This window comes from Ixodes scapularis, unplaced genomic scaffold (assembly GCF_016920785.2).
Source record: "Ixodes scapularis isolate PalLabHiFi unplaced genomic scaffold, ASM1692078v2 PGA_scaffold2__306_contigs__length_199485367, whole genome shotgun sequence".
NCBI lineage: Eukaryota > Metazoa > Arthropoda > Arachnida > Ixodida > Ixodidae > Ixodes > Ixodes scapularis.
In genome coordinates this window covers 164,434,060-164,446,589 of record NW_024609857.1, presented here as the reverse complement: position 1 = coordinate 164,446,589, position 12,530 = coordinate 164,434,060, and the positions used below count along the sequence as shown (strand labels likewise).

Here is a 12,530-nt window from a genome sequence, read left to right as displayed (position 1 = left end):
TAGGGCAAAAAGCCGCAACAAGTGCAGCTTGAAAAGGCCTCAGCTCCAAGATGGCAGTTCCCGTTCAGTTCTTATCTAACGCAGCGAAATAATAACTCCCCTACCTAACCCTGCGTACTGAGGTGTCTTTCGTTTTGCATTAATTAACATTTTTATGAAAATTATGAGGTAGATAATGTAGATTCCTAGCTCTAACTACCTTAAATTGAATAAAAAGAGCATCTGTGTGAAAAAAGTATGGCATATTTGCGACCAGTCTTCGTGTTTTTTTTTCTTTTTGCAGAGTAAGAAGATTGTTTATATTTTGTAGGCTAGTTAAACCCCATACAATGTGATAATGCAAAACGTATGACTGCACAAAACCATTAAAAATTACCATTTTAACTTACTGGGTGAAAATTGTTCGGTATCTGGACACTGCAGTACCAACAGCACTTCTCACCTTTTCATGAATGTAGTCGACGTGTTCATTCCATTATAAGTTGTCTGTAAAAATAACATCTAATATCTTGAAGGCCTTTACTACCTCAATTACATACCCCCCCCCCAAAAAAAAGATAATTACGTCAGATTTAATTGCAACTTTTTTAGCCCTTAGCAGCAAGCAGTTTATTTTGTTTGCGTTAATTCATAATCGATTTATTTCTGTCTGTTGGTGTAGTTGAGAGAGCATAAGATTCGCCGTCTTTTCAATCTCGTCACACCTATTGACTTTGAAAAATAATGTAGTGTCATCGGCAAAGGCTATAATTCTACAGTCGGGAAAACAATGTTCTATATCGTTAGCAATTATGAGGACTAACTAGGGACCTAAGACACTACCCTGAGGTACACCTGTAATCACTCTTATGGATGATACTAAATCATCGATATGAGCAAATAGTTTTCGCTCATACAGGTATGATTTAACTAAATTGAGTGCATGACCTTAGTCTTGTAATTTATTTAAAAATATACTATGATTTGTTAGGTTAAATTACTATATCAAAACAACTTTAGCAATTTGAGTAACTCTAGACAATTCAGCCAAATACATCAAAAGATTGAATATAAACGTTAATGATACAGCTTGTAAGTCAATAACGAATTTGATTGGTTTTGTGTTCAGGTTATTTACGGATTTTTTTGTTATTACTTATGCTTCGAAACGCTTTTATAACTTCATTTTTATCACTTGGACGTAAGAAAAAATATTGCATATATTCAAAAATATAGTCACATGAGTCTTCAAGTTACACTCGAATTGCTCGTGGCTAGATTGACCAAACAGTCACTGAAAGTATTCGGAAGCGGCGTACCAGACAACTTTTCCTCAACAGTGCTGAATTTCAGCTTACGGCTTTCTGATCGTAAGGCTTTTAGACACTATCAATATTTTTCCTTTGTTTCTCTGCCTTATTTTTTGGTATATTATTAAACAGTTTTGTGTAATATTCAAGCCTATAGCCTTTTTTTTTTTCATCAATGCGTAAAATTTGTTTCTGTACATCTTAAAATTTTACAGGTCTTCGCTATCTTTAGATCGGATAATTTTATGGTACAAAGTATTTTTATTATAATTTGTTTTCAACAAATTATGTGAAACCCAGAGGAGTTTTATTTTACCTTTTGTCAGGCTCGATGAACTCGTGCAGGAAGGTTTTACGATAAATTTCACAGAATGTCTCCAGAAATGTATCGCATGCTGCATCAGCTGAATTATTAGCGTATCCCGTGGTCAAATTAGTGATTTAAATAAAGTTCTTGAATGACTGCAGACTTTGCGGTGTAATAGCGCGCAGGCTAAAGCTTTCTCATTTTTCTCGAGGTTGACTCGATCATCGTGTGTTACTAAAGAGGAAGACGGGTAAATGGTCACTAATATCACAGCTAATTACACCTGAAATAGAAATATCTTTCTGGGCACAATTTGTGGCAAAGTAAACACCGGCAGTAACACATTCAAAAGCATTTGATATGACAACAACAACAAAAAAAAAATAGCTCATCGTGCATAGTTGATGTTTTAATACGTCAATATTAAAATGCCCTTAGAAAAAGAGTACATTTATTCTTGCTAACAAAACTAAGTAACCTATCAAGTACAAACAGCATGCCGTCGACATTTCCAGATGGAGGTCAGCATAGTAGTAAACAAAAATAGTAAAAAGAGTAAACAAAAAGAATAAAAGAAAATGAATTCAAAAGATTCATTCACTTCTGTAAAATCTGGAATAACACAACATTGGAGAGACTGATTAAGTAACACTAAATGTCTCCCTCCCTCCCTCACATTTTCTCGGAAAAAAAGCTTGTAAATAGGCAAAAACGTCATATGAGTCTGAAGTGTACCCTGCTTCAGAAAACATGAAAATACTAAAAGAAATACGCAAAGTATCAAGAATTTCAACATTATCAACCTTTGATACCATAAAACGGACATTCATACGAAGAAAATGCATTGCGAAATCAGCTAATTAAAATTCACTGATTTCGACACTAAAGTTATTGCTTATAAAAGTTGTATTAGGCCTGTGCTAGAATATGCTAGTTCATTGTGGTGCCCTTTCACACTAAACGGTATTAACGAACGTGAAAGTATCCAAAAGTTAGCTGCTCGGTTTATTTTTAATGATTATCGTAGAGAAACATCGTCCACTGAATTAGTTATTAGAGCGAAGCTTCAGCCTTTGCAAATGAGAGCAAAAATGGATAGATTAAGATTACTTTTCAGTATCCTTAACGGCATATACAACCATTATCAACCGGGTTCTCGCGTCTAAACCACACAAGAGCGTTAAAACAATACAGGTTAAAAAACGCGTGTTTTCAATATTCTTTTTTCCCTCGGGCAATTCAAGAGTGGAACGAGTTACCAAATGATGCCATCGTCAACACAACTGTTGCTAATTTTGTATCTGCTGTTGAATTTGTACTTAATTGAATTTTCATTTGAAATCTGCATCTTGCTTATATGTTTTTACCTCCTCCTACTATGGCTCCTTGAGTAGTGTCAATTGTATTTTCAAATAAAAAAAAAAAAGATCGCTCTTGAACACTTATTGCATTTATAAATGCTTGGGCTTGAGGCATAGATTAATCAACAAATAACTTTCAATAAAAAAAGTGACACTACTCTTTACTTTTCTTTTCAAGTTCTTCTACCGCGTGAGGTAAAGTTTGTTTTTGCATTCAATATTGACCGTCTGATCACTCTGTGCTTTTCGAACTAAGAGCACAGGGTAGGGTAGGTGGCGCAAGCTACCGCCCGTAACAAAAGGTACAGCCGTTATTATTCAACCATCTATCCACATTTTGCCCTCTTCGATCACCCTGGCTTTTCGCACAAACATTTATTTTGCCCTCTCTGTGCCCTACAAATCGTCATCCCTTTTCCGCTGCTTTTGTTTTCATCTGCCAGAACAGTTTTAAAGCGTAGCGTTAAGGAGATCGTGTCACAGAAAAGCCGGCAACGGTGGCGTTGTGACGGAAAAACCCGGATTGGTCGATAGGGTCATGACGTCACAACCACATGACCTGACGTTCGGCAGCGAGAGGCGGGTTCAGAGGCCTGCTGCGCCCTTTGGCGTGCAAAGCTGTGGTGGCAGTAATGCGCACGGACGGAACTTCGGCTCTTTGAGCCGACACGTTGAGGGCGACGTTGCACGATGGATGGCGCAGACCTGCCAATGTTCACCCAGCTGCTCTCTGCTTAGTATATATCTCAGGAAATAAAGATAACACCTTCAACGAACCAAAATGAAGGCTGCTTTCCGGCGAGAAGATGCAACCAATGAACCTTTTCACAAAATCGCGCGAGGCATTGATATTTTCAAATGGACCCACCACAAATCCATTGAGTTCAGGATGATTGATAAAAATCAAGATGATTCAATTCGTGATTTAAGCTGCATCAATGTCACCATGATGATTTTTTCACAAAAATGCATTTCCCCCAAAACCCATTCTCTCAAAACTAATATTATAAATACGTTTTCATTTATTGTTTTGTCAGTGATGGGACGCTATTTATGTGAATTAATTCTGTTTGTAATAAAAAAATTCAAGCAAACAAAAATGCATGACAACTTGAACACGGTCAAAATGCGGTGCTCTTTCGCGCTTATCGGAGAGATGCGCTTTGTTTCTATTATCCACTTTTTCGTCTTTTACATGGTATCTTATGTAAGCAAATCAAAATGCGAAGAAAACAAGGCAAAAACAAGTATGCGCGCCCGCACACGCATCCAGACCGACAAAAAGAGCGAATAAGAGAGACAGGCACAGACAGGAAGATCTAATTGTATAGACCAACACGCAGCTCCGACGTCACGCTCCTGCGGTGGCGCTGTTGTCGCCACGGCGCATGCGCAGAAGCTTCACCTCATGCGAATCTGGTTTATGCGCTTGCGGTTGCTCTGGTGTGTTGTATATCAGACCCTGAGCATGCTTCCACAGTTCAGTGACTCAGCATTTGTCGCCCGGGTGACAAGCGATGAAAGGTCTAATGTAGGGGACAGATTTCCACGAAAACAAAACCTCCATGTACCCTTCTCACTCTAAGAAACCTGGACCATCTGCTCTCCGGCGAAGCACTTGGGTGAGTCAACCGCTGCAATGCACTGAAGGCGCTTGACCAATGACTAGACTAATAATGTGAAGCCTAGAAAAAAAGAGTCTGCTTTAGGACACTGATAACGATGAAGCGTCACACTTAATGTCCCGAAGCAGACTGCTATTTTCCGGGCTTAAGCACGTGATCAGGCTAGTCATTGGTCGAGCGCACTCGGTAGATTGCAGCGATTGGCTCACCCAAGTGCTTTGCTGGAGAGCAGACGCTCCGGGTTTCAGAGTGCACAACACCCTCCCCTCTCAAGACAAGAAGACAAAAAGAAAAATGGCAACTTGAACTTTTGTTTGAAAGGCAACGATTCCTTATAACTTGAAGCGAGATGCATCGCCCCCTAAAGTGTCGAGATACCAGGAATACACCTGAAAATGTCTTTCAATGAAGAAATACAAAACACACTTGTAAAATCGTATTGCGATGGACTGATATAAAGGCTAAATGTATCTCTAAAATATTATTGCGATACATTTGTATCGCTATACTGCGCCTCCCTGGAGAAGCCAGTCTATATTTATTTTTTTATTTTTTGATGCGTTACGTCGGAGCAAACTTTTCAAAAACAACCTTTTCAAGGCGTTTTGTATATTTTAGCCAGTGTGTCGAACCGAAAAAAATACGGGTTCGGTTACGGTTTAGGTTCAGGTAAATTTATTTCGTTCCGGTTCAGTTCCGGTTCGATTAATTCGATCCGCGAACCGGTTCGCGAACCGGTTCGGAAATTATAAATGACAAATTGCAACATCAAAATAAATTACAAATCAAACATCTGAAATCAGCACATACGAAACGGGATACATCGTAGTGTGAGGCTCAGGAATTTCTACCAGGGATGGTTTCTTTATGTGCACTCAAAGGTTACCTCACCGACGTTTACGCATTCAGACTTCATCTAATTGGGTCCGACGCAGTAGCTGTAAAATCCGCGACCTCCTTACAAACCCACTTACAAGTAGAACTCGCTAACTATCCCGCCACCTCGGCGTGTAAGCAATTGAAGGAACAGTGGGGAGAAAATACAGCTTTCTTTATTTGAACTAGCCTTCGGTAACCCAAATTAGAATCTTAAAGAAGTTTGGATTAAACAATATACGGAATATGAAAAACACTTCACCGAACGCAACGCCAGAAGGACGTAATAGGATAAATATTAAAATAGAAGAGTTCGCTCTCTCACAAATATGTTAGCTTCTAAGTGCCTATACGAAACCGGATGCATTATTATCAAACTCCACAGCCTTTTCTTTTCTCATTCCGATGGAAGCAAGCTTCAAGAACTCGCGCGTTCTAGAAACGTGTTATGAAATGAGCACACAGCAGCATTTAGGATTTACGAGATTGTAGGAAAATGAAAACCCGTGACGCGATTTTTTTTTTTGTTTTTTTGCACAGCCTTCCAATTCTCTTTCTTCCGTGCAAGCCGCGACCAGCACAATACTGGTTCCTATGTCAAGATTCATGGATGCAGCGTTTGTTAAGATTCATGGATGCAGCGTTTATATTCCTAGGACTGAGTGGAGAAGAAAAATATGTAAGCGAGGTGTATGTCAGTTGACGGCACTTAAAAAACAAATGGCATTGATAGCACATTCATTGTCAACAGCGCGTGGCCGAACCGTTTTGACATGAGCCGGTAACCGTTATTTTTTTCCGGTTCAGTTCCGGTTCGGGGTCATCGCGATAACATTATAACGGTTCGGGTTCGGGTTCAGTTCCGGAAAAAATACCGGTTCGGTTCCGGTTTTCGGTTCGGTTCGGTTCCGGTTCGACACCCTGATTTTAGCATATAAAAAAAAGGCTGTACCATGCAAAACTAAGCGTGGGAACGTTGTGGAATGCTCACACGCTACTGAGCTTGAATTGTAGAATATAAGTATAGAAATGTGTTTTATTGCGAATAATCAAACTGTACATTGACACTTTCGAATCGGGAGGTACATATTCTGACCTAATAAAATCAATAGTTTTCAGAAGTTACAGATTGGACACCTTAGGAAGCATGGACTCCCAAGCGCTGAGGGTGGCTTACGAAGAAAACTTTCAGGCGAGGACTTATCTGGACATGTATGGTCGTTTGAACGAGGACGTGGAAACTTTTCAAGTGGAACAACTGCATCTCATTTTTCATTCGGGTAAAGTATGCTCCGGGCTCGTAACGCTGAATCATCTGTGTTCTGGAGTAGCACGATCCGAGATTGACTATCGAAGGACATCTACATTAGCACTCTATATTTGTGTGTTAAAGTGTGAACGTTTGATAAGTGATTGGCCTCAGAAGTTTTAAAACACATTAATAAACACATGAAGCAACCCAAATTACTAGTAGCATGTTTTTGCGAAGTAATTGAATTATTATTTTTGGTCTTATAGGCTAATATTGGCTCCTGGAAAAAGTAAAAAATTACCCCATCTCAACGTCGTGAATGATGTTGAGTGGGGCGAAGCTCTGGTGGTGCTGATGATACTGATTTTATTGTTCATAGGTAGTGCTGATGGGGCTGATTTTTTTATTGCTCATAGGTAGTGCTGAGTTCCGGGTCACGTTTCGACTTCATTATTTCTGCTTTATGGTCGGTGAAATGCAGAGCCAGTGGTTCTTCTAGCGGATCAACTAGGATCCGCTAGAAGCCGTGGTAACGCATCTCCACCGCTTAAGTCAACGGTCCATGTCAGAAAGAGAATGTGTGGTATGGAACGTGGTTATATACGCATTTGAGCATTTGACCGCAGCGCCCTCTCGTCTATAAACGTTGAGCCAATGCATGCAAAATTGAACGCGATTATATACGGATTTGACCGCAGCGCCCACTCCTGTATAGACGGTGAGCGGCTACATGCAACGTTTCATCCATGACAGAAACCCCAGCTCTTGAGTTTCTACCACATCTCAGAGCCCCCTACTCGTCCCGCAGTCGTGGCCGAGTGGTTAAAGCGATGGACCAGAAATCCATTTGGGTCTCCCCGCACAGGTTCGAATCCTGTCGACTGCGCAAACACTTTTTTCCTTTTATGTGAGCACGGACGCCGGCCGGCCGGACGGACGGACGGACGGAAGGACAAGGCTAGACCCTAAGGAGCTTTGCTCTTAAAACATGACATCAAATGTTATGATATGAAAGCAGCACAGCTAGTTTCGGACGGGTCCGAAACTAGCTGTGCTGCTTAACTAGGGCTAATAGTGCCCAACGGGCATACTAAACTGCAGTTGCGCTTAAGTGTGTTTAGAAATTACTGCCCTCTATACCCCAGTTCCATGGGTACGCTAAACCGCAGTTAAATCTGACGCTAGTCATGCTTATCTGCGGTTCAGGCTGCCTGTAGAACTAGGGTATCAGGGAACTGGTATGCTTATTAAACCATCGCTGAAAAATGTATAACCTCCATTTGCTCTTAGTGAAGCTGGGCTAATATAAAATTCCGGCCTGCTTTACATAGGTTTGGCTCAGGGCAAGACCCTGTTGGAAGTGGGCTGCGGCCCGATGTTGTGGGGCTCGCTTTTGGCCTCTAGTCGGTTCAACCACATCGTGCTGAGCGACTTGGTCCAAGCCAACAGGCTCGAAATCATCAAGTGGCTCAACAACAATGAAGATGCATTTGACTGGACCATCGGTGCCGAAAAAATTGCCGCCTTGGAGGGCTATGAGTATGTAAGCATTTATATAATTCATAAAACAATAGGTACTTTTAGTAGATCATGGCGATACCTCCGCTAACGATACCCGACACTCCGCCGATGCCTTTCCGCGCACATCATATCGTTGTCCGGTATCGTTATACGAGGTATCGAAACGATCTACTAAAGCTCCGTTATGTGGGGTTGACATTTGACTAACTGCGTGCCGCATCATTTGTATATGAGATAGTAAAAAGATTGAAACATGACTTTGGGCTTGAGAGTTTTATAGTGAAGAACTATATTTGTTTTGAATGGTCTTATATGCGGTTCCTATTTGGTATGATCGTTTACGGTGGTGCGACAGGGCAACCGTCTGTCTGGCTTAGGGACGACAGGTTATGTTAGATATGCTTATATTAAATAAAATGGAGGCTCACTTTATGATTCCCTGCTTCAAATTAAGCAAAACAGCTTCAACCAAATCACTCTCCTCCTTGTGCTTAATAACTGAGAACCAAAGTGATTCAGCTTTTTAGTCACATACTTTATTCGTTTGCACTTTGAGAATAAAACGCACAACTAACCTTTCAAATATAAACACCCCACCCCAAATCCAAATTAGCTTTTCGTTATTTGGACTATGGAACAAGAAATGTAACTGGATATGTTATTGGAAACCTAAAATCCAGTTTAAAACATGAAATCCAGGTAGAATCCAATAAGGTTTCTTGTTACATAATGCAGATAGCGAAATGTTATACTGGGTTTTGGAGTAGGGCATGATTGTGCTTTAGCACTCTAGTTCAAAAATAAATTTACTGGATCCTTGAAAAATAGCGCCATTTACTTCCTTGCCGGCTAGCTCGACACAAACAGATATTAACATACAGACGTCGAAACCTCTCAAGGCGATTTACTGATTGGTCTTACTTGCCATGGCAATCGCAATTGCGGTCCATTCAAATATTCGGAGTCAAGAAATGTCGTTCTGAAGAAGTCGCGCCAAGATCGCTATGTAGCATCAACGTACAAAAAGCGTTCCTCGCCAATATAAGTATCTTTGGCTTTGTGCATGCAATCCACCTATCAGTCATGCTTATCTCCGCAGATCTTTTACAATTGTGTTGTGGTTCTTCCGTATTTAAAAAGAGGAAATATAGTTTTCAATGCCGTCCAGCACCGGCGCCGCACGTCGTGGCGGTGCGAGCATGTGCGCTTGTTTTGCTGGTGTGTGGATAACGAAATCTCAGTATTCAAGAAAGGTCGTCACCCGTCACCAGCTAATCTAGAACGGCTTTCAAAAACGGAGAGGGCAAAGACAAACCGCTTGCCATAAACCGAAATGGCGACCACACGGAGAACTTTTCAGCACCCTTTTAGGGGGGGGGGGGGGGGGGGGGGGGCTTGAAGGAACTTGTAGGGTGCGAAATATGGACAGACCGATGAACCCCTAAGATTTGTTTTCCAACCAGATTCTTTTCTTAGAATGTGGGTGCAAGCTACAATAGCACGTTCTGAATGGCATTTAAAATCGGTCGGCTGCGTTCCAACGCATGCTGTGTGTACAAGCTTCGCATAAACGCTCTTTGCAACGTTCTGCAGGAGCCTGCCGCAATTGAACGCATCGCGCTCAGATGCAAATTTGTGTATGGGCCTTAGGAAAACGTAAGCCAACGTGCCTGTGTGAACAGCCAACACCACTTAAATGCAAAGGGCCGCAGTGCTACGTTTTCGACGTCACACGGGAAGGCAAACGCTGGGCACGGATTGGTCACGAGTGTGACAACAGCTATAAGCTGCGACTCGTGTTCAATCAGCAAAGACACGAGTCAGAGCCGAATGCAGACGCAGCGGTGAGCAAGTGTTCTAAAACCTCTTTGACGCACTGGAACGCAAACCAAGGGGCAACATAAAGAACGCTCCGGGAGCACGTGATCATGAGAAAGCCAAGCCGGCGCCGTCCTTGGTTGAGGTAGGGGAATACAAAATCACGTGGGCAAATTTAGGGGGTAAACAAATGCACGAGGTGCGCAAGAAGCAGACAAATCTCTTCCCCCCCACTATGCGGAGTGCAAGTCGTGTGCTTCTTACGCAGGGTTTGCGGTGACGTCAGAACGACGCCGAGCTCTGATTTGCTTTGGTTGAAAAGAAAGTGGGTAAACCTCAATGCTAGATGCCTGGAGGTCTACCCACTATTTTAATGCGAAAGCATTAACTGTCTCATGGAGCGAGCCGACGTCATCAGCTTTGAAACAATGCAAAAAACGGCACCTTCATGAAACCATGCCAAAACTAGCCAACGGCACCTTTTACACTTCGATCCCATTGACTGGCGCGCGTCGACGAGGCTCCCATTAGCCGCTCGGCGTCCGTTTGTCGGGTGTCATCTAGACTGTGTTATCACAGTGTTGCGTTATCAGTGATCGCCGCGTTCGCTCGCCACTTATCGGTTGTACGGCGCATGACAATGGATACGGCGCATGGAATAAACCAAGGGGTTCGTTTCTGCTGGGAACTACGCTGCTGTCTGTTCCTTCCTCGCGCCGCAAGGCACGCGACCGTTTGAACGATCGCTCTCCCGATGGCGCTGCGTGTCCGCGAGGCAGCGGCTCCACCGTTCCACGCCCAAGGTAAGCGTGTTGTACATGGCAGATTAAAGAAGGCAGCGAAAAGCGGCGTGCGTGCTTTCGCATTCACAACTCATAAGAAATGCCTAGGTGTACCTAGAGACTTTTTTTTAATCAGCCAAAAAGAGCTCGGCGTTCTGAACATCACCGCAACTCCTGTGCGAGAAGCAGACGAATTTGCGCTCCGCTTAGACTTCTTATCGAGGATGTGTTGGAATGGGCCTTTCTCTCTCCCACATAAGCCGACTAGATTATCTCCTTTCCGCTTTGCAGCGACATCAAGAGAGGAGCCTTAGAGATTCTGAAGCGCGCACGTTCCTCCGTCCGCAAGGTGGTTCCCTGCGACGTCCTGGAGCCCGGAGTTCTTCCCAAGGAACACAGGGAAACCTTCGATGTCGTTCTCTCCTGCAACTGTCTGGAAGCGGCCGCGGAAAACCACGAATCTTTTCGAAGGGCGGTTCGCAACGTAGGAACGCTGGTGAAGCCTGGCGGCCTGCTCGTTTTGGGGGGCATAGGTGGTTCCAAGGGCTATTCCGTGGGAACCGCTGCATTTCCCCATGCAAATGTCACTGACAATGTGGTCAAACAAGCCGTGACAGATGCCGGCTTTCAGGTGAAAGTGCTAAGTGCCAAAAATGTTGAGGTTGATACCGAAAGACCAGAGGCCTTCCCGTTTGTCCTGGCGGCCCGTAAACCCTGAGTTAGATTTCGAAGCTGTGGCTCCCTTGGTACGAGACACTTCATTTTCCTATCCTCCCCTCTAACTCCCAACATCCGTACCCGGGCAGGTTTTATACTATCTCTCTTCAATGCAAAAAACTGTCAAAGCAGACCAACCTTTATCTGTACACCATTTGACTTCAAGTCCGGATGCAGCCGGCGCATTGACTGACTGAATTCACCAGCCAACTTTAAAAGTGCAGCAACATGATATTCGTCGTGCTTCCGTACGTGTGCTATTATCGCTAAACCAATCACGTACAGAGAAGGCCCAGTGACTTGCGCTTTTCACACTGCTTAATTGATTCTATCAGCTCGTAGCGTCACATACGTCCGGACTTTAGGTGAAACAAAGTTCCTGTTTGCAGTAATATTCGACAACTCTGAAAGATGTCTACCTGCTCCAAGCCTAAGGACTACGAAACTCCGTTACATGTTGTCACGATTTTGGTTTTCAACTCGCACGTTGGAATTTAGATTTCATTGTAGTTTTTTTTTTACTCTAAATGTTCGTATTAAATGCAAATATCTACTAGGCTCGTCTATATAATCTTGCTCCAACCAGGTAGATAAACTAATTGGGAAACTATTTGATTGCTGTTTAATACAAAGCACAATTCTTACTATATTTTATGCTGTTTTTTTTTATAAGCAGCATAAAATTTTTGACTATAAAACCGGCATCGATAGGAACACATCTATAAATGACAGATCATTTATTTCACAAAGGAACGCTCACCTAAGAATTCGCGTCTCCAGCTCGTTGCTCGCCCTCTCGCAGCGGAAACGGGAAGCGCTCTAGTGAGGGTCCCCCGATTCTCCTGCTCAGCGGGCACGGCGGAACTGGACACAATCTATTCTCGCTAAATGCCATTTCCGATATCAAACAACACTCTTCACTGTCCCAACGTGGTTCTGCAGCCGGTATGGGATTGTGTCTTATTAGAGAGTTTTAGTATTG

The 12,530-nt window shown here is 42.8% G+C and overlaps 1 protein-coding gene across 1 annotated transcript; it reads left to right on the top strand.

Annotated features, from left to right (window-relative positions):
- Positions 1-6,605: 6,605 nt before the first annotated feature.
- On the top strand, positions 6,606-12,083 carry LOC115332187 (indolethylamine N-methyltransferase-like). The gene is made up of 3 exons (XM_029994540.4): positions 6,606-6,738; positions 8,042-8,249; positions 11,123-12,083. The coding sequence occupies exons 1-3, from the start codon at positions 6,606-6,608 to the stop codon at positions 11,547-11,549; spliced, it is 768 nt and encodes a 255-aa protein (XP_029850400.2). The 3' UTR covers positions 11,550-12,083.
- Positions 12,084-12,530: the final 447 nt, after the last annotated feature.

What these genes read in the sequence shown, in the direction of transcription:
- LOC115332187 (XM_029994540.4), top strand. Translation starts at nt 6,606, where the DNA reads ATGGACTCCCAAGCGCTGAGGGTGGCTTACGAAGAAAACTTTCAGGCG. An exon ending in GCATCTCATTTTTCATTCGG is followed by an intron (nt 6,739 to 8,041) that starts GTAAAGTATGCT and finishes TGCTTTACATAG; the next exon opens with GTTTGGCTCAGGGCAAGACC. An exon ending in GCCGCCTTGGAGGGCTATGA is followed by an intron (nt 8,250 to 11,122) that starts GTATGTAAGCAT and finishes TCCGCTTTGCAG; the next exon opens with CGACATCAAGAGAGGAGCCT.